The sequence below is a fragment of the Bidens hawaiensis genome, unplaced genomic scaffold, assembly GCF_021521415.1.
Source record: "Bidens hawaiensis isolate Kalapana, Puna unplaced genomic scaffold, B.hawaiensis_p1.1 tig00016745_1, whole genome shotgun sequence".
In the NCBI taxonomy this organism is placed as follows: domain Eukaryota; kingdom Viridiplantae; phylum Streptophyta; class Magnoliopsida; order Asterales; family Asteraceae; genus Bidens; species Bidens hawaiensis.
In genome coordinates this window covers 185,075-212,823 of record NW_027492535.1, presented here as the reverse complement: position 1 = coordinate 212,823, position 27,749 = coordinate 185,075, and the positions used below count along the sequence as shown (strand labels likewise).

At 35.6% G+C, this 27,749-nt stretch overlaps 1 protein-coding gene and 2 pseudogenes across 2 annotated transcripts; all 3 read left to right on the top strand.

Annotated features, from left to right (window-relative positions):
• The first annotated feature begins 485 nt into the window (after nt 1–485).
• Nucleotides 486–27,305, top strand: LOC143551940 (akuammiline synthase 1-like; annotated as a pseudogene). The gene is made up of 2 exons (XR_013138568.1): nt 486–1,822; nt 27,234–27,305. The product of XR_013138568.1 is annotated as an akuammiline synthase 1-like (transcript).
• Nucleotides 2,920–4,357, top strand: LOC143551939 (akuammiline synthase 1-like). The gene has a single exon (XM_077042277.1). The coding sequence runs from the start codon at nt 3,003–3,005 to the stop codon at nt 4,167–4,169; it is 1,167 nt and encodes a 388-aa protein (XP_076898392.1). The 5' UTR covers nt 2,920–3,002; the 3' UTR covers nt 4,170–4,357.
• On the top strand, nt 25,878–27,312 carry LOC143551941 (akuammiline synthase 1-like; annotated as a pseudogene).
• Nucleotides 27,313–27,749: the final 437 nt, after the last annotated feature.

Below are 27,749 nucleotides of genomic sequence, written 5' to 3'. Positions count from 1 at the left end.
TCAACAGTTGTCTTCAGTCGTTTATCGCACGAGAAGTAAGCACTTTTATTGTAAGTACAAACAACAAATTAGTGGTTTCTTAGGGGGCATTTGGGTGAGATTTTAAAAACTGCTTATTTGAATTTATAGAAAGTAAAAGTTGTTAGGTAAAGCTTTTAGTTTAAAGCATGAAAAACTTCAAATTGGAGCTTTTCAGAATTGTTTTTGCTTTTCAAAAATCCAATAAGTAAGTAAGCAGTTATAAGAAGCTTAGCCAAACACCCCCTTATACTTCTTTATAAATTAAAATTATTGTTATATTTTTATTTGATGAAATCCAATTACCCAACCTATGATCACCAAACGAAATTTCCACCTTGGAGTTAAACTTGGATGCTTTATGATATTTATACTTGCTTACTGCAGATAAACTATGGCTATAAAACAATGAATGGACCGGAGTAATCGCCACCCTATTTGTTATGTATAAGTTGTAACTGTCTCTGAACAAAATGCTGATCAGCAAGCTTCTAAGATTTGGTCGAAGACAGCTTCACACAATCGTCTCTAGAGAGATCATCCAACCCTCTTCTCCAACCCCTTGTCGCTCCAAAACATATAATCTCTCACTGTTAGATCAAATATCACTGAATTCACACACCCCAATTGTTACATTCTACCAAAATCTAGATCAAAGTCTCCATGATAAAACCCTCGAGTTAAAGAACTCCCTTTCGAAAATCCTTACTCATTACTATCCTTTTGCTGGCAGGGTGAGGAAAACTAGCCCAACCTATGTTGATTGCAATGACGAGGGGGTCGAGTATATCAAAGCAACCAATGACAACTCGCTATCGAATTTCCTCAAACAATCGCACGGAGATTTTGATCCGCTCTTTCCAAATGATCTGATATGGTTCAACCCGCGCATTAGAGGTGATACTGAAGGTGTCACTTGCCCATTAGCGGTTCAAGTCACCCACTTTTCGTGCGGAGGAGTAACAGTGGCAACAACTTTATTTCACAAGGTTGGTGATGCACGAACTATGTTCAATTTCATCGATCATTGGGCCACAATGAACGCCAAAAAAGATACATCACTTATCAATCCCCAAATTATTCCTTACCCATCTAGAAATATTAACCTGCCAGATATTTTGAGTGAAAAATCAAATGTTGGTTGTGTTATAAGGAGTTTTATGTTCCCTAACCAAAAGCTAAATGATCTTAAAGCCAAGGTGACAGCCATGACCATAGAATCTGGACAACCGATCAAGAACCCTACTCGGGTTGAAGTTTTGTCATGGCTACTTCATAACCGAGCAATGGCTGCTACAACCAAGAACAATGCTGGAACTTTTAAGGCGAGTGGCATGGTCTTTCCGACAGATATGAGAAGCATTTTGGTAGAGAAATTGCCTGGAACAAGCATGGGAAATCTTGTGTTCGTGATAGAAGTTCCTACAAGGAATCAAAGAGAGCTCGCGCACGTTTCTCTATTGGTGAATTGAGGAAAATGAAGGCAATGTTTCATAGTGTACCAAATTTGGAAGCTGCAACGAAAATCGTTGCTCAGATGTCACCTGAAATTGCATTGGAGACGTTAAAAAGAGTTGATGAGTATTACATATATTCTAGCTTGTGTAGGATTCCGACATATGATATTGATTTTGGATGGGGGAAGCCTGTAAAAGTAACTTTTGGTGGAACAATAAAGAACTTAACGCTTTTAATGACGGCTCCTGATGGCGATGGCATCGAAGCATCCGTGTGTTTGGAAAAAGAAGACATGGAGGTGTTGCAAAATGATCCTGAGTTACTAGCCTTTTGTTAGTTTCTTTCTGTTATACTGCTTTCCTCTTATTGCTTATGTTGTTGCTATTGAGACTTTTGTTTTTAACCATGTTTTCTTCTTTGATTCATACTACGGATAAAATTTTATTTAAAGCTAGAATAACTCAGTGTTCATCTGTAATCCAATTTGTGTAGGCTACTCCCATCTTGCTCCGATAAATATAATGTAAATAAAATAAAAGTAGACTATTTGAGGTACTTGCTTGCTATTTTACGTGTTAGAATATTCCACTTTTGTTGTTAAAATATATAATTTGCATACTGATCATGTATGAAATAGGCATCTCATTATCACTTGCCAAAGTCAATCTAGTTGGGAGGCTTAAATATAAATTATGATCGTCCATATATAGGCCGACGTACCGTTAATCATCAAAATGTAGATAATTAGTCAATATACTTGTTCCGTATATTAATAAATGATTAATTCGTACGGCATACATGATGGTGGGTTTTCACCGGAACTGGTGATAACTTGGAGGCGTTTAAGAGCTTCAAACGGCTGGGTTGAGCTAGCTGGCGGTGACCATTTACCATGGATCACCACATACGAAATATCTAGGCATTCTATATTTGTTGATCGTTAAAAATAAATAAATAAATAAATGATTAATTCGTTTAATATAACTACTGACTCAACTACGATATATTATTATTATTATATTTTATGGATATTAAAATATAAGTTATCATCTCTTTTCTATTCTAACTAACTTCACTTACTATTTATACTAATATTTCAATAAGTTAGTTTATATGATTGAAAAAGATATGGCTTTGATTGGCACATCTCAAATTCTATAGAGAAATAAAGTAATACAAGAAGTATCAAGAACTGTGTCACTCTTATATAAAATTTACTAATGACAATGAGTCAGCACATTTGTCGTCACTCGTCACCATCATCTTAACATATTTTAAAACTTGTTTTGCATCTAATAAAACGAAATGATAACACTTTTTAGTACAATATAGCCTATGCTAAAACTAGCTTAATATATGTAGTGTGAGTCGATGAACCTAACATCTATTTGTTCGTAACATTGTTTTCTAGTTTAGAGTCAAACTTGGGATGCATTTATATGATATTTATATACATTTAAGGCATGTAAACTGTAGCTATAAGAACGAATGAACAGGTTTTGTAACAGTCATCCAATTAGAGCAAAATGCTAAGCAAGCTTCTAAGAATTGGCCGAAGCCAGCTTCACACAATTGTCTCTAGAGAGATCATCAAACCCTCTTCCCCGACCCCTTCTCGCAACCGAACATATAATCTCTCATTGTTCGATCAAATCTCGCCTAATGGCCTCACCCCATTTATTGCATTCTACCCAAATCTTGATCAAAGTTCTCTTGACAAAACTCTCGAGCTAAAGAACTCCCTGTCGAAAACCCTAACTCACTACTATCCGTTTGCGGGTAGATTAAAGAAAACACGCCCGACTTATATTGATTGCAGTGATGAGGGGGTCGAGTTTATTGAAGCAACCAATGACAGCTCGTTATCGGATTTCCTACAACGATCAACACACGAAGATCTTGATCCACTCTTCGCAAAGGATATGTGGTTTGACCCGCATATTAGAGGTGACACTGAAGGTGTCACTTGCCCGTTAGTGATTCAAGTCAACCGTTTTGCATGTGGAGGAGTAGCAGTGGCATCAACTTTGTCTCACAAGGTTGGTGATGGACGAACCGAGTTAAATTTTATAAATCATTGGGCGACAGTGACAGCTAAAAAAGATACATCACTCATCAATCCGCATATTATTTCTCACCAAACTAAAGATTATGGTTATTTGTCGGAACTTTTAAGTGCGCGATCGCGTGTGGGTTGTGTTACAAAGAGTTTTTTGTTCACTAAACAAAAGTTAAATGATATCAAAGCCAAGGTGATAGCCATGACTAGAGAATCCGGACAACCCATTGTGAACCCGACTCGGGTTGAAGCTTTGTCATGGCTAATCCATAACCGCGCAATGGAGGCTGCTAACAAGAAAATATCAGGAGCCTTTAAGGCAATTGCCATGGCCTTTCCTATGGATATGAGAAACCATTTGGCAGAGAAATTACCCGAAACAAGCGTAGGAAATCTTTACTTTGCTTTAGAATCTCCCACAACGAATCAAAGTAAACTCGCGCCACATATAACAATTGGTGAAATGCGGGAAAATAAGGCAGCATTTCAAGGTATACAAAATCTGGAAACGGCGTTAGAGATGTATGATAAGATGGCACCCGAAATTATCTTGGAGGCGACAAAAAGAATTGATGCGAGTCACATATATTCTGGCTTGTATTGGTTTCCGGCATATGATATTGATTTCGGGTGAGGGAAGCCTGTAAAAGTAACTGTTGGAGGTATATTTAAGGACATGACGGTTTTCATGGCAGCTCCTGATGGCAATGGCATTGTAGCCACCGTGTGTTTGGAGAAAGAAGACATGGAGATACTGCAAAATGACACTGAACTACTAGCCTTTTGTTAGTTCTAATTTGATGGTATTATGCTTTCCTTGATTGCTTGTTTTGTTGCTTAATATATCCAAGTAACTGAGTGTGAATAAGTGAATTGTGATTGTGTTGTATATTTGTATGTGTTCAGAATGATAGAGTGTATGCTGATGGATTTGAAATAGGTGTCTTTGTAGATACCCTGATCCAACTCATCTTCTCCATTTCTGGAGATGCTGTTTCCGTTTCTTCCCGGATTCAAATTCCCTCTTTCTTTCTTTCCCGGATCCAATATTTTCTTCTTGTATTTCGGTGAGTACTCCCTGGTTTTCCGACTTACACCATCCACCTCATCAGGACTTCACCTAACACCGTCCGCCCCATGACCTTCCACCTCTAATATCTCAACAAATTCGTGTCGACTAGCCACCACAGCTCCTGTGTAAAACCAACACTTTGGGTTCTACTTATTTTTGTTTTTTTTTGTTTTAAATATGTTCATTTTACAAATTTGCTTTTTGGGGGTAACAAACCTAAAATTCAATTATTGTTATAGATTGTCAAGGGTAGTTTTATCATTACTCATTAGGTAAATTATATTTACAGAACTGATACAAGGTCTTGATCAAGAGACTCTTGCTATGGTAATGTCTCAAGTTTAGATGGTTCAAAGATATTTTTATTTCTGAATGACAAAATAAGTTACGGTCTTTGGTTTTTAAATACAAAGAGAGCAAGAAATCAATATATAATAAGGCAAGGAAATAATCTAAATAACGAGGAGATTGTGAGAATATTTGAATTCCAATACTCCCCCTCAAGTTGGAGCGTGAATATCTCGAGTGCCCAACTTGTCAAGTAAGAAACGAAGATGTTTAGTCCCGAGCCCCTTGGTTAGAAGATCAGCAATCTGCATGTTGGTGGCAATCGAATGAGGTACAACTTCTTGTGAGTCCACTTGTTCGCGAACAAAATAACAGTCCATCTCTACGTGCTTAGTTCGTTCATGGAAGACAGGGTTATTGGCAATATCTCGGGCGGCTTGGTTATAACAAAATAAGGGAGTGGGATTAGGAGATGAAATTCCCAACTCGGTTAGGAGCCACCTGACCCAAAGGACTTCGCTAGCTGTAGAGGTCATTGACCGATACTCAGCCTCAGCCGACGAACGAGAGACAACCGATTGTTTCTTTGTTTTCCATGAAATTGGCGCCCCGCCCAACAGAAGCACATATCCGGTTCGCGATCTCCGGGTGTAAGGACACCCGAGCCAATCAAAATCACAATATGCAGTGAGAGTGCAACCTCCCTCACTAGGAAACAAAACTCCTTGCCCCGGCGTTCCCTTTAGATATCTAAGGACTCGATGAGCAGCGTCCAAATGCGATTGTCGAGGATCAGCAACAAATTGGCTTAAAATGTTGACTGGGTAAGCGATATCGGGTCTCGTAGCTTGTAGGTAGAGCAACCTACCGACAATGCGATGATAGCGACCAGCGTCAACCTTTGGTTCACCTTCGGCTCGATCGAGTTTGTGATTTTGCTCGATGGGTATTGGACTCGGTTTGCAACCTTGTAAACCGCAATCCTCAAGAATATCAAGTGCATATTTTTGTTGATTCAATACCAAGCCTTCTTTTGTTCTGGCAACTTCGATACCAAGAAAATACTTTAAGTTGCCAAGGTCTTTGATGCTAAATCGGTTATTAAGCTCGCTCTTTGTGTCTTACATTTTGATTGTGTCATTGCCAACCATAACCACATCGTCAACATAAATAAGTACAACGACAAAACTATCGCCTTGTCTTTGGATGAAAAGAGAGTAATCTGCCTTAGATTGTTTAAACCCAATATCAAGTAGAGCATTGGTAAATTTATGATACTAATTACGTGATGATTGTTTTAAGCCATACAATGATTTCCTCACACGACAGACTCTAGTTTCCCCATCTTTAGCGAATCCTTGTGGAATCTTCATGTAAACTTCTTCATGGAGATCTACATGTAAGAAAGCGTTATTGACGTCAAGTTGATGAATGACCCAATTTCTTTTAACCGCCACCGCTAAAAGGGTTCTGACGGTGACTAGTTTGGTTACAGGGGCAAATGTATCATGATAATCAATCCCCTCCATTTGGGTAAATCTCTTCGCAACGAGACACGCTTTGTATCTTTCAACTTCACCGTTCGGCTTACTTTGTACACCCATTTGGAATCAATTGCACGTTTTCCTTCGGGTAGTTTTTCTAAGGTCCACGTACCATTCTTTTCAAGAGCTCGAATTTCATTTTTCATTGCTTCTTTCCACCTGTCATTTTGAACGGCCTGGTGAAAATACTTTGGCTCATCGTTCCAGTCGATGGCCGCTAGAAATGCTTTGTGAGAATTAGAAAAATTATTGTAAGTAACAAAGTTAGCCAGGGGGTATACCGTTGAGGAACTCAAATTTGGCGGAGCTCGTGCATGGTCGACCTATGGGGGAAGTTGGGCATGATAATCGTTGAAACGTTTAGGTTGAGACTGGTTTCTCTTTTCCTGAGTAGGTTCAGTGGCTGAGTCCGAATTTTCGGCTGTAACTGAAGGGTCCGGTTGGTCAACCTGTTCTGGCCTTTTTTCTGAATCTGAAAATGGGCTGCTAGTTTCTGTGTTAAGACCTTCACCTATTTCATTTTCTGTGAGCTTTCTGTTTCTGTGGGCTTATCCACCTCACCTACCTTTTCACTTTCACATTCAGTATGCCCATCATACAACTCAAACAATTATGTGTCATCATAAGTCATCTGCTTCTTATCAAATAGAAAATGGTTCTCATGGAATCTCACATCCCTTGAGACAACATTTTTTTTATTTTCAATGTCAAAAATTTTGTAACCTTTTGTCCCTGCCGGGTAGCCCAAAAACACCCGGGCCTCCCCCTTGCTTCTAATTTATCCCCCTTTGTTTCATTGCTTCTAAAATAAGCCAAGCAACCAAAAACTTTCATAAAACTATAGTTGGGTTTTTGTTGAAAAACAATTTCGTATGGCGTTTTGTTTTCAATGACATGGGAAGGTAGTCTATTGATCACGTAAATGGCAGTCAAGACACACTCACCCCAAAAAGTTTTTGGTAGGCTCGCTTCAAACCGAAGAGCGCGAGCCGTCTCTAAAATGTGTCTGTGTTTTCGTTCTACAACCCCATTTTGTTGCGGGGTGTGAGGACACGTGGTTTCAAGCAAGATATCCTTTTCACTATAAAATTTAATCGTCTCGTTTGATGTGAACTCCCCCCGTTATCACTTCTAATTCTCTTAAAGGTTTTTCCAAATTGGGTTTTTATCATATTGTAAAGGTTTATGAGGCATGCACCCGCCTCATGTTTAAACTTTAATAAGAAAACCCAAACCGCCCTACTTATAAAATCATCAACAATCGTTAAAAAATAACTGGCACCCGAAAAGGAAGGTGTACCATATCTTCCCCAAATATCACAATGTAATAATTCAAAACAATCCTTGGTTTTTGTTTCACTTAATTCGAAAGGGAGTCTAGTGTGTTAATCACACAACTTATTGAAAGAAACATTCTTAAGAAAATCTATTTGAGCAAGTTTTTCACCGGAAGCGTGACCCAATCTTTTGTTCCAAACGTCAATGGTTGTCATCAAGGCTTTCCTCTTGACTCCAAACATCCCCATTCGGTATAAACCGCTCCTGCACTCACCCGCACCAATCAAGTTCCTCGTGTATAGCTTTTGCATGACACAAAAGTCAGGAAAAAAGGTTATTGCTGATTGTAGGTCTCGACTAAGTCGACTAACGGATAAAAGGTTGCAAGTAAATTTAGGAATATGCCTTCGCCTTTTCCTTCAACGGATATTGATTCTCCGTTTGGAATAACCACCGGTGTTTCGTTATGGGTCTCAACTCGATTTTCAAGAACCCCAATATCACGTGTGATGTGTTCGGGGACCCCGAATCAATTGCCCAATCATTACGGTAATTTTCATTACCTGCCATATAAGCCGCCGGGTTTGTATCTTTTGTGGGCTTTCCATTATCTGCAAAATGTTTCAAAAAAAACTTCATATTGTTGCTTAGTTAAACCTGTGATAGGGTTGATGTCTGTTTCAACACATGCTGCCATTTGCTTCATCTCTTCACGTTTTTTATTTCCCAACCACCAATCGGGATATCATATTCGTTTGAAGCGACCGTCCCTATTGTGTCCGTCTTTCCCGCAAAATGTACAGTGTTCAACATCACCGAGTTTGACGTCTTTTACGGGAGCTTTGTCACGTCGCGGGCCCATGTTGTTTTCACGTTTACCAGGCGCGAAAGCCTTAAAAGTTGCAGGTTCGGTTGTTGGCCTTTTATCAGAAGCTATTGCCCTATGTTTTTCGTCTTCAGACACGAGGCGATAAACGTTATTTAAAAACGGTGTTGGGTTCATTGCAAGAATTTAAGTCCGAATAACGGAATACTCGTTGTCGAGACCCAATAGGAACTCATATAATCTTTCCTTCTCTCTGAATGCAACCATCTTTTTACCAACATCACATGTACAACCATTACATGTACATCGAGGGATTGACATGACCAAGTGCATCTATTCCCAGAGACTGCGCAATTTGGTGAAATAAGCGGAGACTGATGTACCTCTTTGTTGTTTGGTAGCGAGTGTTTGCTTCAACTCATACGCCCGTGGGGTGCTCTCTTTTCCAAATCGCTCTAGCAAATCAGCCCATATTTCGGTTGCGGTATGGTGTATTTCACGCTGTTCCTGATTTCTTTCTCCATGGCCGTTGTGAGCCATCCCTTTACCATGGCATCACAACGCAACCATAATGCGTAATCCGCAGCAGTTTTGTCCGGTTTTTCGATGGACCCATCGATAAAACCGACTTTGTTCTTGGCGAGAAGGAAGTTCATCATCTCTTGTGACCAGTCGGAGTAGTTTTGATTGGTGAGAACGTCATTGACATGCAGCTGCTTCGGGTAATCTGAAGCTTGGATGTATAATGGGGAGTTTGTGTCGGGTGTGGTATTATGTTTCGAACCGGAGTTCGTGGTATCTTTATCGCCGGCCATTGAAGAAGGCGGCGATTAGGGTTGTGTGTGTTTATTTTAGGTCGAGAACTACTCTTATGCCATCTCAAGTTTAGATGGTTCAAAGATATTTTTAATTCTAAATGACAAAATAAGTTACGGTCTTTGGTTTTTTAAATACAAAGAGAGAAAGAAATCAAGATAAAATAAGGCAAGAAAATAATCTAAATAACGAGGAGATTGTGAGAATATTTGAATTCCAATATAATGGCTACACTTATGTTCGTCCGTTTAATAAACGAACCGGACATGGACAGACAAATTTCGTTCGGTAAGCTTAACGGACGAACATGGACAAGGGCCAAGTTCATTCTATAGTGTTCATGAATGTCCGTCCGGTATTGTAACTGTTTATATATATCCAATATGTAACTTAATTGTGGAATTTCTAGTGTTATTAATCCAAACATATGTCCCATGTCGCTTATGATGATCCACTTTTTGTTAATATATTAAGTGTTAAATATATTTGGATATTATATGGTGTAATTTCAAATTTGTAGGAGAAGTTGTTTGGATTTATGTTTGGAATTAATATGTCACTGTTTATGTTTGTCCATTAGTGTCTATTAGTGTTTGTTGTTTATTGATATTCACATGTTCGTTTGTCCATTAATGTTCATTAGTGTCTGTTTGTCCATTATTGTCCGTTAACGTTCGTTTACAATATTAACGGACTGACACGGACAAACTCGATTTCTTACTGAATGGACACATACATGAATTTTCGTTCGGTATAGTGTTCGTGAGCCATCCGTTTGTCCGTCAAAAGCTTAATGGAAGGACACAAACATGCTCTCGTCCCGTCCGGTTCAGTCCGTATACACCTACCTTCTTATAAAATGGAAGTACTACTAATAAAATATTAACCGCTTAACCTAACCATAAACTCTTACTTTCTATTTACTTTTTTTTATATTTTCTAACCTTGTGAGGGACGAACCGTCACCAATAATGATCTCTTTGGTACCATCATAAGGTACGTGATGAGACAATGTGTTTAGATCGTTGGTCACGTGATGTGATGCTTCGCTATCAAATAGCCAATTTGTTGAACTGGTTGAAATTCCCATCATGTGTGCTTATGGTGGTGTTGTTGCCTGCACATTGGTGAATTCCATTGGCTAAATTTTGATGAAGAAGGTGAGCAGAATAATGATAGTAGAAGGATGGTAATTCTGAGCAGTTTGAATGAAATGCCCTAGGATAGAAGGTTGCTGGATGTGATTACAAGTTTAAGTCATTGTATGACACATAAGGTATGGTCATATAAATTTTCCAAGTTTAAAGTCATTGTATGATGAAAACTTAGTTCATGGGTTGCCTTGCATAAATAATGAAACTTCTAAATGCCAAGGGTGTGTTGTTGGTAAACAAACCCAAAAGCCTTTTACGTCCGCTGACAATTGGGTACCTTTTTAAGACACGATAAGACCTGTTAATCAAAAAAGTGCGATATATGATTTTTTTTTATTTTCTTAAATAATGGAAATTAGTAGGCTAGACTCTATCATTTTCCCTTATTGATACACAAAACTTAAAATTGTCTTATAATCATGACATATAAAGTAGTTAAACGAGTCGTATTCATGTTTGACATTTGTGTTACACGCGTCGCTTCTTACCTGTTAAACATGTTAAGACACGAATTGTCAGCCTCACTAGAGAGCCTAAAAAAACTGGAATATGTGCACTTCGACCTAGGTGGTCCAATGCAAGCTCCAAGTTTTGGGAAAAGAAGTCGAGTGTTTTTACCAAAATAGGGTGAGAGAAAAAACTATTTATCAAAATAAGTGATTTTAAAAGTATTTACTAGAATAGATAATTTCTTAAAAACATGTAATTCTCTTTCCAAATCTTAATGGTTATTAAATACTTAAAACTTGCAAATCTCTTATCTTACTGGGTTATTAAAAAAAGGTTTTATTTTTGATAAACTAAGAAAAAGATTTCTAATAAAATAAAAAAAATTTGTGAATCATTGTATTTTTTAATCAAAATCATTTCAAATGTTGTTATTAATTTTTTAATAAACGTGTTCTGTAACTAAATTACTAAGTACTTTTGTTCGTGATGATTTCGTTCAAAATTATATACAGTTAATTAAATAAATATTATAAATACTTTTCTTTTATTTTGCATACAAGAAAGACATCAATATAAAACATTTTGATCTGTTTATAAAAAAGTTTGAATATGGAGCTTATTATTAATTCTAAAACATTGTTTTTGTGATATATGCGTGTGTGTTAAAATTTTAAAATGTGTTAATGTGAATAATATAATTTTTTATCGTCAACTATACATGTGTCGGTACCATACCAATCAAAACGACTTTGACCGAACAACAACGGTACTTGCATTCGTTTTTATGGTTTTCTTGAACACTATAATACCCATGCATGCTGATATCTTTTATTTATATCAAGACTTTATAATTGAGTTTTCTCTTTCAGTTCTTATAGCGAGTGTCGATAAAATAAAGATTCGAATAATACCAACCAAATTTCATCACATGTACTTTGCTAGCTATTTTGAAATGCTTTTCTAAAGATAAATAAAATATTTTCGGAATACATAACTGAACAAAATATTGAAAATACACAATATTAAAAAATATAAATTTTTATTATCATTCTTATATATATTAAATGAATATAAAAGCTAATAACAAAACATTTATAAAAGTACTTCTAAATAAACTGAAAAGATATTTCTAAAGAAAGTAGACTTTCCCATTTATAAATTATTTTGTAATTTCAATACTTATAATATATAACGAATTAAAAACATCAAAAAAAGAATCGATAAAACATCATGATACAACAAAAATGTATTTGTTTTATTTTATTTGAGAATTTTCGAACTTAAAGAAAAACAATTACTTTTTTTATCCAATAAAGTCAATAAACCATTAATATTAGGAAAGAGAATTACAAGTTTTTAAGAAATTACCAATTTTGATAAATATTTTTAAAATCATCCATTTTAATAAATAGGTTTCCCTCCACCCTATTTTGGTAAAAAAAAACTCGGAAAAATCTGTACTAATTATTTATTGATAATCTAACCCATATGTGTTGGGTGTATTTCATAGCAAATGCTTTTGCAAAGTTTAAAGCGCTCAAGAAAATGATGCAAAAAGAAAGAGAATGTACATGCCTATTGAATTCACTTCACATAAAAAAAATTTGTGAGTCTTACTGAATCAAAAGATGCCTGACCAAACGAAAGAAGAAGATGATTATGGGTCTAACAAGAAGTATGTTGAAAGAAAGAAGGTTGCCCAACAATTATTTAGGTGAGGTCGTTGCTACAACACAAATTAACGAACACAAATTATCTTTTTGGATAGTCACAGATAGCTCATGTACCAAAAAAAAAGTAACCTCCTTTGAATACCATTACGTTTTTATCAACTTATACCGGAACATGAAGAAAAAAAAATACTACACTACATATCCGGGCCTTTTTGTGTGTGTGTAAATTAACAAGCATAGGTTATACAAGAAAGTTAAATTGAGGCAACTTTATAAAATAGTAACAAACTTTCACTATTGCAACAATTAGGTTACTGAAACTTTTTATGTTTTAATTATATTACTCACAAACCTTTTTGTATCAATTAGGTAACCCACATTTTTTTTCTCATTTAGATCACTCAAGTTTCACCAATGTATTAATTATACAGTTTTTGATCATTTAGGTAGATAATTACGCTGACGTGACATATTTTTCTTTCAAAGAATTTTGTAAAACAGTTATGTAGACCGATGATATGGAATTTAAAATTAGTGACATGGATTTTATTAATTAAAGAAATTGACAAATTAAAAAAACATGTTTTTTAAATTATTAAATTATAAAAAGTTACGTTTGTTTGCTTTATCGAAAAGCACCATATTTCAATTTTGTTATTATTAGAAATACTTTTTTTATTAAAATATTTTTAGTTTTTAAATTTCATATACTAGTTAACTTTTTATCATTTAAGCTTAAACGTATGATTAAAACTCTAAAAAAATAATTAGCCGTTCAAAAAATGATATAATAATACAAAAGATAACAAGTAATTCATTATATAATCTAAATTGAGACAACATAAATGAATAAAAGTTTGTGAGTAACCTAATTGAAATAAAAAAAATGTTTGTGAGTAACATAATTGAAACAAATAAAGTTAGAGAAACTTAATTGATACAATGGTTAAAAATTGTTACTATTTTTTAAAGTTTTCCCAAGTCAAATTAAATATAAGTCAAACTAAATGAGTTAAAAGGGAATATTATTTTAAGTAACAAATAAAATTAGGCTTAGGATCCTCTCACACCACTTATGATTCTCATACACCATTTTTTCCCCTATACGAGCTTTGTGAACATTTTTTTGAAATATTATCTGACTTGCACCATATTTTTTTAACAATTTTAAACGTTCTTCTTTTTTACCCTTCATGTGTTGTTTCACTTGTATAGAATTATGTTTTACATTGAAAAGTTGAATGATATGATATTTTAGAATATAATAAATTGTCTTTTAATATTTACATAAAACGTTTGGTTAAGTAATTTGTAGTTGTACCCCAAGAACATTTGTTTAAGATTATATTATGTTACACTTTATAATAGTCCATACACAATAATCAATCAATGATTAAGCAAACAAGAAAACATTTGGCCAAAATATACTGATAAACATCTAGTCCACATACATTAAAATAAAAGTGCACCCCAAAATACATCATGTTCCAAACACATGGTCCACATACATAAATGTAACTAGTTCATCGTAAAATACATCAAGTTTTAAACGTGGTCTTATAGCACTGCACGGCTCGTATAGTCGTTTTTCAGCAGCGATTAACATTGGTTAAAAGGCAGTCTGAATTTTTCTATAAATGTTTTCTATACGGTCCTATAGCACCATACGACGGTATAGGTTTTATGGTTTGTTAGGGAGCAATACGAGCCATTTAATGCCTATACGGCTCGTATAGGTCTATACGGTCATATAGACTGAAAAAAATGTTTTTTTGTCCCCTTTTCAGTCATTCATACCCTATACGGGCGTATAGGCCTATACGAGCCGTATAGACATGTGGTGTCACACCCCCGTCTAAGGCCTTGGAGTGCGACCAACAGTTGGTACCACATTTGTAAATAAATCAGAGTTACGATTAAATAGCGAAAGTCTTATAAAAACATGTGGATTTAAGTTATTAGTATTTACATTACAAAAGACGAGACAAAAGTCTCGTTTAAGTTTACTTGGTTATAAGTTTACAAAACCACCATTTGTTATAATTATGTTTAACAAAATATCCGAGCCATCGAATGCTTGAGCACTTCGTCTTCACAAGCCTATTCTTGATTACCTGCAAAAATGTTATAAAATACGTCAGCAACGAATGTTGGTGAATATGCTGACGCTAAAATATTTTTCTTTACTTAATCACCCCTCGGGACCACGTAAGTATCGGCCCATCTTGGCTTAGGAATAATTAAGTTCAAAAAATTTCATTATAAACTCAAGTCTCTACACTAGGTTACCCCAGCAAACACCGCAACGTTTGACTTAGTTAAGTACTCATATGTATACACATGGTCATTACTCCCCGCAGGCGAGCGTGACCATAACCAAGTGTGGTTATAGTCAAGTCTCTACACTAGGTTACCCCAGCAAACACCGCAACGTTTGACTTAGTTAAGTACCCGTATGTATACACATGGTCATTACTCCCCGCCGGCGAGCGTGACTATAACCAAGTGTGGTGAGATGTGCCCACCGCGTTATTACCACATATGTGAGGATCCAGACAAACGTATACTACGGCGTGAGGGCTAGGCTTATACTCTTATTTATAATGTTTTAAGAGACACTTAGTCTCATGTAAAGTTTTTCATATAACAAGTTGACTCGTTTGAAAACAAGTTTATAAAAGTTGGGGCGTATTCACCTTTTCGCTTTGGATCGGCTTCAACACCGTCCGAGGGTCTTTCCCTTTTGCTAGCTCGCACCTATAGTACGAGTATAACTTTTTGTTAGTCGGATATATAATCCGGCTTAAGACCTTTAGTCTTATTTTATAAACTTTACCTCGATGAACCTTTAGTTCAAAATCTCTTTTACTTTAAAACCTTTAGTTAAAAAGTAATATTATAAACCTTAGTTTATTTATAAAATCCAATGTTTCTTCTTCTTTAAGAAACGTATTATTTTCTTTATTATTTAAAAATACTCATTATTACTTAAATAATATTTATAACAAAGAATAATCACACACACACACACACACACACACACACATATATATATATATCTTATTTACTCTTTTCTTCTTTTCTTCTTTTCTTTCTTCGTTATATTTTCTTTTGTTTTATCGAGGTATCGAATATAACATCGACTTAAGGTATTAAGTTTTTTCAATATTTTATTATTATTTTATTTGAGCATTATGCCTACCTTTTTCGACTAAATAGACCCTATTCAAATGAGCAGCACTTCGTCGCCGTTTTTCCTTCTTTATTTTCTTGATCAACTCTTTCTCTTGACACGCTTATCGAGACATCAATACTCCACGGCACGCACTTTGAGATGATCGTCGGGACATCACACCAATAATACCTTTTTGCTTTAAACGTCGTCGGGAGGTGGTTTGTTTATCAAGGTTACGGCACGAAAATGAGGTGATGGTACCGAAAAAGAGAGATCGAGAACACGTTTATTGAGGTGAATTGAGGGCACACTTTCCAAGGTCTAGAGAGATGTTAGAGAGAGGTTTGTATGTGGGTTTTGAGGTGTGAATGGATCAAACCCGTGGCCTTCTATTTATAGGCAAAAAATTGGGTTCGTCGCGATACGCGACTGCCTCCATGGCTAGCCCGTCGCGTATCGCGACGTAGGCTGCCAGAGTCACCACGTGGTGACACGTGGCAGGCGCTGTGCCACGTGGCGACACGTGGCAGACGTGTTGCCACGTGGTGACACACTGTGCCACCATCTGCCACGTGTCACAATGTGTCTGGAAGGTCATCGCGATACGCGATGACCTTGATTCTAAGGCCGTCGCGTATTGCGATGGGCCGAAGAATCAGAATTTCCACTTTTGTCCTTAGAGTTTGAAATTTGACAGATTTAGTCCTTTGACTTTGAAAGTTAACATTTTTGGCTCGAAATTTCCGTGATGTTCCATGTGGGGGTGGTGTATGAGGATCACATCCCTTATCAAATGGGTGCAATACTAGGGATTGCAGCCCTTTGCTAAATGTTGTATCTTCTATCTTTTATATTTAGACAAGTGTCAACTTTGTATGTTATCTAAAAATTGGTTCTTTCTCTTCCTTTTCTATTAAGTACTGAATGCCACGTGTTGACTTCTGATGAAGTCAAGATCTTGATTTAGCGCCTCTTATTCCTAATAAACTTGATAAATAATATTATCAATATTAGTCCTGCTTTAAACACCTTTTAAAACTTTAAAACAAGCATGTTCCTAACGTGAGTAAATTAAGTCTTTTCTATCAATAGGTTGGTGGTTAATTGGTAAAGGCAAAACATGTAAACACCTTTGGTTGATAAAGTTTGGAAGGTTTTAGAATCAAGTCACGCAGAAAAAAATAATTAAATAATAATAATAACAACTGTGGCGGCTCTAAAATTTTGTGTGCCCCGTACGAGCCGAAAAAGAATGCCCCTTAAAGCATAACGAACTAAATAATGTCAACTAATTTTTTTAATAACGATTAAAGTTATAGTAATAAACATAACAATTAGCAAAATCATAGTATTAGAATGAGTTTATGACATACCGAATAACAATATATATAAGATTTCAGATATTTTAAAAATACATATACATAATATCGACAACTTATTTAAAAAAACTATCCCCAAAAGAAACATGCCCCAGTCAAGCCCCTCATTGCCCACCTTAGCCTATCCTGAATAACAGACGTTCAAAAAAACATAATAATAAATCTTTCCTCTCTCGATTTGCGTGCAGAAGCAGTTTATTTTCTCCACTGCCAACCGATTACGGCCGTCCAAATCGCTCGCCGCTCACTTGGAAAATGCTTGCTTGTTTTTTCGCTCGATTGTAAACGAGCCGTTCTGATCAATTTAGTTTGTAAACGAGACAAGCAACAAGCAAATGTCTACTCGGTTTGGTTCGGTTCGACTCGAATATTTTTAATTTATTTTACATATAATTATATATAAATAAATATATAAATATATAGACAACACACATAAATATAAGTATACAATTCTTTAACCCTTAAAAAAAATTATTCCGACAATTTTATAGTTTCGTTTATTCTCTTCAAGTTTTTGAGAATACTATAAGTTTGTTTGCATGTTTATTATATCTCATTTCAAACTTTTTTTCTCATAAAAATTTACAGCCTATTACACGTGTGCCTATAAACTATTAATTTGTTTACAAAATATATGATTTACAACCTTAAAACTTGTTTCTTAGTGAAAATTTTAAAGTGAAAAGGAAATCAATAATGCTCGGAAATCACTCGATGTTCGATCGGAAAATGCTCATTTCGATTTTAACCCGTTTCGATTTTTGCTCGGTTTGAATTTCAGCCTTTCGGTTCAGTTCGGTTGTAAACGAGTCAAGCAACAAGCAAGCCTTCGCTCAGTTCGGTTCGACTCTGCTCCCTATAACCGATATTACTTGTTTACGTGGAGTTAGTGGCCTTTCACTTTGTGGCTTTCTTAATCGTAAACCCAATCACTTATAATAATTTTAACCCAAATAGTCCGGTCATATTTGTTTTTACTTATAACTAGTTTTTGTACCCGGCGCGTTGCACCGGTCAGGTCGGATCTATTTATGAACCAGTTGCGTTAGGAAAGTGAGTCGACGCGAATTCGGCCAATATCAATTATATTTGTTACGGTATAACCAACGTTTGTAAAACCCAAGCGTTAAAACGTAAAAATAAATTCTTGAAATTAATAAACAAATAAAATATTTAAAACCATGTTTATTCGGTCGGTAAAACCCGGACGTTGGTTAAACCCGACCGTTGTCGGTGTTGGGCGTTGGGGCAGTGGGAAAACCCTAGTGATGTCGGTTGTGGGCGTTACGATGAAGAGTCGACTGGAATAAGGTTGTCGGTATTTGTTACGTTTATCACGGTACCAAAACTAAAACAAAAATGTCTGTAAAACACGGTTGTTAGCAAAACTGGATCTTTGTCATTCCGGGTGTTGTGGTGGTATGTCGGTAAAACTTAAGTGTTGTCTGTCCCAGATGGTGGTGAGACAACGCGAATAACCGTTTAATTATTAATATAAAAAAAATTATTGGGAGTGTCAAAACTCGGGTTTTACCAATGTCCGGGTTTCAGTGACCGATGCCAACTCACTTGTTCACTTCGATTTTTTTTTAGTCTCAGTATCGTAACAAATGTAGCCGAAATCGATTGAATTCGCTTCGAGTCACTTCCTCAACGCAGGGACCGACAACGCTTGCGGATTGTATAACATCGATGAGATGGAACGTGGATGTGAATATGAAGCCATAGATGGACAACGATGATTGGCTAAACAAACGGTCCAATAAGGGTTCTGTGGCGTCAAACTTCTTCTTAAAAACAAAATTATGTAGCCCAATCATATCACGCCAAGTGGACCATTCGCGGTCAAACGACATCAAACTTTTTATTTATTATATATAATTAATAAAACCCAAGCGTTGTCGGTCCTTGCGTTGAGGAAGTGAGTCGAAGCGAATTCAATCGTTTTCGGTAACGTTTGTTACGATACTGAGACAAAAAAAATATAAAAAAATCGAAATGAATAGGTGATTTGGCATAAGTAGGTAAAACTCGGACATTCGTAAAACCCGATTTTTGTCACTCCCAACGTTGAGGCGACGAGTCTATATAATATTAGTCTTTTTCGTTATATTTGTTACGGTACCAAAACTAAAACATAAAAAAACAAAAAAATTATTATATATAATTAATAAAACCTAAGCGTTGTCGGTCCCTGCGTTAAGGAAGTGAGTCGAAGCGAATTTGATCGATTTTGGTTATGTTCGTTACGATACCGAGACTAAAAAAATCGAAGTGAACAGGTAAGTTGGCATCGGTCGGTGAAACCCGGACATTGGTAAAACCCAATTTTTGTCACTCCCAACGTTGAGACGGCGAGTATATACTATTAGTCTTTTCCATTATATTTGTTACGATACAAGAACTAAAACATAAAATACAAAAAAAAAACACAAATTGTATGGACCAGTGGCAGAGCGCCACTTGGCCCAATAAAAAAATCGAAGTGAACATGTAAGTTGGCATCAGTCGGTGAAACCCGGACATTGGTAAAACCCAAATTTTGTCACTCCCAACGTTGAGACGGCGAGTCTATATACCATTAGTCTTTTCCATTATATTCGTTACGATACAAGAACTAAAACATAAAAATAAAAAACAAACAAACAAATTTTATGGACCAGTGGCAGAATGCCACTTGGCCCAATTAGATGCCAGCGGCACCAAAATTGTGTTTTACTATATAAAATAATAATAATAATAATAATAATAATAATACTTATAATAATTTTAACCGAAATAGTTCGGTTCATATATATTTATTTGAGCTTAAGTGAATTTTACGTAATTTGACATTTTGACTTTGATATTATTTATATAATACTTTTTATTGTAATTAATTAATTAAATAAATTTATTTCGGACCTACATATAGAAAAGCTGTTGAAATTTTATATCTATAATATATAAACGAAGATATAAAAATCTTACGTGTCGCGATGTGGTCGCTCCTCCTATTTTTGGAGTAACCAGATTTGTTTGATTTTTAAATGGAAGTTTCTTATGCATTTGACTCGAATTCATGGGTATGGGTCTTACCAAACCCAGATATTCCTTAAACGGTTTATAACATCTCATTAAATTAAAAATTATTCTCACCAAATTATTGATGTAAAAATCCTATAAAATATGATATAATAAAAATTAATATCTTATTTATTTTAAAAAAGTATATATATTATTTAAATTAAAAAACCAATTTGATAGTAAAAAAAAAATAAACGGGTTTTGGTTTTCATCAAACCATAAGTATATTATTAACTATCATAAATATTATTTATAATTAAAAAACCAATTTTATAGTAAAAAAAATAAACGGGCTTTAGGTCTCATCAAAACCATATAGCTTTTAAACCGAGTTATAACATATCATATATTTGTGAAACAGTTTATCATCAAACCATAAGTATATTATTAACTTTCATACACTAAAAAAATATAAATTCAAAAAATAAATAAATATTAGAACAAACAATATAAAACAATTACTGTAATACGAGAATAAAAACTAGTATTATATACACGTAAGTGCATTTTATAAATAACTAATACTTAATTAAAAGTATATGAAGTACGTCGAATCAACGCATATAGAAACGAGTAGTAACTAATAAATAATTAAACGATCACACGAATTAAAATAAATAAAAAGTTGAAAAAACTATTTTCTCTTCTGATGTGTCTCTTGTGACAAAATTTTACAAGTGAATAAACTTTTTATATTATTTTAAAAGCTCACACCAACCAAGTTTAACTATTTAAGTTCTAACAACCATCGTCCGTCTTTTCTTGGTTCTCTTCACCTAAAGTTATATTTTTTTAACATTGTTTGGAACTACCCTGAATATTTAAGTGAGCATTTCTAAAGCGGGATGTTAGCCGATTTTACTGATTCTGACGCTCTAGGCTTGACTCACTAAGGAACACCATCATGGGGTAACCCATAGAAAACCTCTTGAGTCAGGTTTCGAACCTGATACCTCAAAGATCTCAAGTCTTAACTATCATCTCATGTCATTAAACTAGAATGTCAATTGCACCGAAAGTTACAAACTAAATCTTCACCTCTGGAAAACTTAGACGGTAAATATCGCAGCATCGGTACAAGGGTGAAACAACTTATTAGTCTATGTGAATTGAAGACACGGTGTTGGTTTATGTTTGTCAAAATAAGCATATGTTTACAATGGAACAGGGACAATTTTACCTACGCTTATAGAATAAAAGTTATGGTTTTAACTCTCCGAACATGAAGTAGTATCTTGATGCAAAAACATGTGGGCTGCCATCCCCCCTTATCGCCATTGTTGTGGCGCCTACAATCACCCCCAACATCACATCGTTACAATTTAAGAGTGTTTTTTATTGATCCACGTATCACCATCATCTCAATTAACTAACCCCTCCATTGCACAAGTTTGGTGAGTTAGTAAGTTACTGTCGCATTGCCTAGTGGCAGTGATGTGACTTCATTTTATATTAACGAACCATATCTATAACACATAGTCTTGTAATACGATCTTAATTTATTCAGCCATTTAAATGTATTTATGTTTCTGCATATCCTATGCCCTATGGTACTCGCATACCCTTACCTGTGGGGTGGGTCAAACAAACAACTTTATAAACATCAAGATTACGACAGTAGTTTGAGATCACTTTAATATATAAGAATCAGATTATATATATTTATTTGTTTATATAGGAGTTGATCAATTCTATGATTTTCATATGTTTGTGTTGTGTTGTTTAATTCAGCCCAGACTCGCACAACATAGTCGGCATCTATAAGCGTCAACAAGCTAAGATGTAATTTTTTTTATATTTTTTATCATATCCTTTTATAAATAACACAAACCGAGTTACATCTGAATAATGGGTAAGCGAGCAACAAGCTGCGCCGTTATCCCCCTTTGAATCGCAAAGCCTATTCTACAAAATATAAATCTTTGGTTCATCGGGCTCTGCCAGTCACTGTGGACCACCTTCTGCACCCGCTCCAAGAAGCGAACCGCCTCGGGAGCTAGGGATCCAAAAGTGTCGAAGGCAAATGGAATGAACACGTGCCGATTCTCCAAACACGTTGTCTCATTCTTAGCAACATTCCTAGATTCTGCTCTCAAAACCGTCTATCCAGGTACGAAGCCACTATCTCTCAACCCTACCAACGGGGACACCCCAGTGAGGTCAACACACGCATGTTTACCCCCTGCCCAGCCAAACACAAGAACATCCGCAGGACGCATGGTAGATCTCCCCTCTCGCGGATCAGTTAAAAAGTTAACAGGTGCCTCTTTCTTGGCTGAGATCCCGGCACGTCTAAGCACATCCCATAAGACATCCCTAACCCAGGCATGACGATACTTGAATCCCGGCAATTCCTTACAGTGGAGGGCATGCTCACCAAATCTATCCGAACAAGCTTTTTTACAAATGGGGCATGATTCATCTGGAGGAAAAAGATGAATCATAAGCGTCATGCCGATCAATCCCTATCTCCTTCCTCGATGTTATCAGATCATGGGGATTTACGCATTTGTTATGTTTCATGCTACGAATAAAATTTTATTTAAAAGTGCTTGAGGGACAAAGAAGTTAGAATGATTCAATTTTCATGTGTAAGTCCTGAATTTAATTTAACCAACTTTTATAGCGTAAATCTATAATCTATGATATATATAAACGAAAACCCAAAAATCCTATGTGTCACGATGTGGTTGATCCCCTTTTTTAGAGTTATCAGATTTGCTAGATTTTTAAATGGATACTTCTAATGCATTCGACCCGAATTCACGGGTATGGGTCTTACCAAACCCATATATTCCTTAAACGGGTTATAACATCTCATTAAATTAAAAATTATTCTCACCAAATTATTGATGTGAAAATCTACACTAAAAATTATTATATGATTCTTTTTAAAAAAAATATTATTTATAATTAAAAAACAATTTTATAGTAAAAAAAATAAGCGCGTGTTAGGTCTTAGTACCAAACCCAGATAAATTATAAACTGGGTTATAACATCTTAGTTATTTGTGAAACATTTTTATCATCAAACTCTGAGTATATTATAAATTTCATCACAATAAATAAAATTAAACCCAAAAAAGTATATAAATATTAAAAACGAGTAATGTAAAACAGCCTCTGTAATACGGAAGATAAAACTACTAAACTATAAAAGTACAATATTTGAGGTAGTTGTTTACCAACTTCTACGTGATAGAATTACGCTTTTGTTGTTAAAAAAAATTGCACGCTCATCACGGATACATAAACTAAGGAAACCAACTCCAACCCAGCCCAATCATGCATAATCACTAACCAAAGTCAATTTAGTTGGGCAAATCATAACTAATCAATATTATCCCATAGGCGGACAAATAAATAATCATCACATAAATACATATATATGTTAATTGTAATTCTCCTTGATCCAATGACATGGAAGTAATGGTTAAAATTTAGAATCTATGTGGTTCCATATTTAAAACCTGGCTCAGTTAGGTTTTCTTATAGTGTTAATTTTCTTCTTTAACGGTGTTCTGTGAACTAGACTTGAAAAATCAAAATCAGTCTGAACAGTTTGTATCTCATATCATAAAGGATTTTAATTTCATTCACTAAATCACTATTATATTCATTCAAAAAAACTTAGTTTATACAAATAAGCATGACTTTAGTGGGCGCATTGAGTTCTATTTTACCAAAATAATGAAAAAAAAATATTTTCTAAATTGATGTAATTAGGCTGTGTGGTGGATGGCCTTTTACATAACAATAAAATAAGTTATGTTATATCACTGTCACGTAAGAAAAGAACATTTGCTACACAAAATCGTGTTACAATTTAATTGAAAAAAATTATAATTGTTATTAAAATTAGTTAAAATACGAGTAAGATAACCTGATTTGCTGAATTTGATTGTGGGTTCCACCATGTTCGTAGACGAAGGTATGATTAGAGTGAAGCCCAAAGTGGCAAAGGGCAAAATGGCAAAGGGCAGATTCTAGTTTGGTGCTCACATTACATCAAGTAAGATGCTTTGACCAATGTTTTCATAACTTGAACGGGCATCGAATCGGACGGCCTACCGGTTCATCGGTTCAACCGATCAGACCGGTCGAACAACTTTGGTCAAAAATGACGGGTCGGACTGGAAAAATGGTTTTTTTAAAGTATTTTTTTCATAGAAAACCGGTTCAACCGGCCGAACCGGTTTAGACTGGCCGGTCCTTGAGAGCCGAGAGAACTATGTAGAACTGGACCGGTCAGTGGATCGAATCTCAGTCGGACGGTTCGACGGTCCGGTCCGGTCCAGGCCAGTCTCAACAACATTGGGTTTAACATAGAGGTGACAATGTGAATAGGTTGGATTGGATTTAGGTGATGGGTTAAACTGGGTATGAGTCAGGATGAATTTTTAAAATAGTGGGTTATAATGGTATGGGTCAAAATGGGTAAAATTAACCCATCTTGACCCAAATAAAGGTTAAAATACATAGTAAAAAATCCCTAAAAAAAATTCACAAATTTAACAAAAAAATAATAACTCAAAATATAAATCAAAAATGCAAAATAACTAAAATGTTTCCCCCGTCGTCCTCGTTCATTGAAAAACAACCGGTTTTGTATCGGTTCAGGTTCGATTTTTTTGTTTTTTTCCCGGTTCGGTTTTGCTTTTTTTTTCCTTTCAATCGGTTTCGGTTAGAGGTGGCAAATTGTTTTGTTTGGTTTTGGTTTTTCGGTTTCTATTTGGTTTCATGGGTTTTGTTTAAAATAAAATTGGGCGGAACTTGTTTTAGTCCATTCTAACTCATAAACAAACAAATTCTAACTATAACCAAAAGTCAATAGCATTTTCTCAACCTATATTGACTTTTTTAAAAAATTATTTTAATACATCCAAACTCATTGCAGCTTTAAAAGTTATTTATATTAACTCAAAAAACCCATTTAGGTTTGTTTTGTCACTCCTAACATGTTAAAGTTGAGTGATGTGATAACGATTGATACCCCTAGTGTCCACCCCTCACTCCACCATTACACATGGTCTTAAAAGATATTTATCAAAACAATTATTTAAAAGAAAATGGTAAACCACTTAATCTTCTTCTAAGTTCCATCTAACCTCACTTTATCTCTTTGTTTAGCTACCACCACCAACCTCGGTGATTACAATCATCTCTTGCAACCATCAATATCTCCAGAAAAGCATGTGGTTTGAGGTGAAAAGATTGACGCAAAAACACGATGAAGAGAGTTCTTGTACAAAATCCTATTGTACATTATTTGATATCGTAAACGACTTTGACACATAATTTAATAAATTAGAATAGTACAAACTATACACGTACAATATTCTATCGTATCGCTCAAAGCAACTCCATAAAGTAATAAAACACTTTTCTAAGTTCACTTTGGATTCAATAGATGACCCAAACAATTCATAAATATTAAAGTAAATATACGTATGTGCATGTTCTGCCATGTGTATTATACTATTATATAAAGTTTAGCATATAATAAAACTTAATTATAACACTTTTTAATATAATAAACAATGTTAAAACTAGCTTATTGTCATTCCATGAACCCAACCACCATGTGGTAATAGCATTGTTTGCAACTTTGGAGTCAAACTTGGGCTGCTTCTATATGATATATATATATTTGTTTAGGGCATGCAAACTATATCTATAAGAACAAATACACCACTACTGTAGTAACCATTCTATTTGATCAAAATGTTGAGCAAGCTTTTAAGATTTGGTCGAAGACAACTTCACACAATTGTCTCTAGAGAGATCATCAAACCCTCTTCCCCGACCCCTTCTTTCAACCGAACATATAATCTCTCGGTGTTAGATCAAGTGGCGATAGAAACACACACTCCGATTGTTGCATTCTACCCGAATCTTGATCAAAGTTCCCATGATAAAACACCCGAGTTGAAGAACTCCCTATCGAAGACCCTAACGCATTACTATCCGTTTGCTGGTAGGCTGAAGAAATATCGCCCAACTTTCGTTGATTGCAATGACGAGGGGGTTGAGTATATTGAAGCAAGCAATGACAGCTCGTTATCAGATTTCCTACAACGATCAAACCACGAAGATCTTCATCCACTCTTTCCAAATGATTTGTTATGGTTTGACCCACACATTAGGGGTGATAGTGAAGGTGTCACATGCCCGTTAGCGGTTCAAGTAAACAAATTTGCTTGTGGAGGGGTAGCGGTTGCATCAACTTTGTCTCACAAAGTTGGTGCCCCCATATTATTCCATGCCAAAGTATAGATTATAGTAAGTTACCAACCTATATAAAAGCGAGATCACGTGATGGTTGTGTTACAAGGAGTTTTTATTTCCCGGACCAAAAGTTAAACGATCTCAAAGCCAAGGTGATAGCTATGGCCAAAGAAGCGGGGCAACCCATCGAGAAGCCTACCAAGATAGAAGTTCTGTCATGGCTAATCCATAACCGCGCAATGACTGCTGCAGCCAAGAATAATTCAGGAACTTTGAAGCCAAGTGGCATGGCCTTTCCCACAGATTTGAGAAGCATGATGGTAGAGAAATTGCCAGGAACAACGCTAGGAAATCTAATCGTCGTGATAGACTTCCCCACTAAGAATCAAAGTGAACTCGCGCCTCATTTCACCATTGGTGAAATGAGGAAAGGGAAGGCAGCATTTCAATCTATACCAAATGTTGATAGTGCAATGGAAATAGGTGCAAACATGCCACCTGAAGTTGCCCAAGAGACGTCGAAAAGACTTGACGAGTGTTACATATATTCTAGCTTGTATCGATTTCCTACTAGCGATATTGATTTTGGGTGGGGGAAGCCGGTAAAACTTACTCTTGGTGGAACAATTAAGAACTTAGTGCTTTTCTATGCGGCTCCTGATGGCAATGGCATCGAAGCGTCCGTGTGTTTGGAAAAAGAAGACATGGAGATACTGCAAAATGACCCTGAGTTACTAGCATTTTGCTAGTTTCAATTGTTATTGTTTTCCTGAATTTTTTATTTGTATTTGAGATCTTCTGTTCATCTTTCGAATTATGTCACCAAAAATGGTGGCCGTGACTGCAATAAACAATATTGTATGAAATAAATGCCAGATGTTGCCTAGAATTAAATGAATCACAACAATTGATTAAGAAATTGAAGAAACAAGATTGAATGAACAAGAATTTGATTGAAGAATAGGCGTGTTGCCGAGTTTCACCAAAAGTAAAGAATAGAAAGTGAGGGAAAGAGAAGAGAAATGATGAGTAAATTGGGGTGATTGGTTTACTTCCAAATTGAAAGGAATTGGAAGGAAAGAAAATGAGAGGAATGAAGGGAGGAGAGGGGAAAATAAGAGAAGAGAAAGGTAAGGAAATACCTCCCTTTCTTTTCTCTCGTTAAGTGAACTCGGGAATACTTAGAGTTGCGTTGGTTCATCACACCAATTCAAAATACGTGTACATACGACGGATCAACTTGGTGGTTACCAAGTATAATTTGA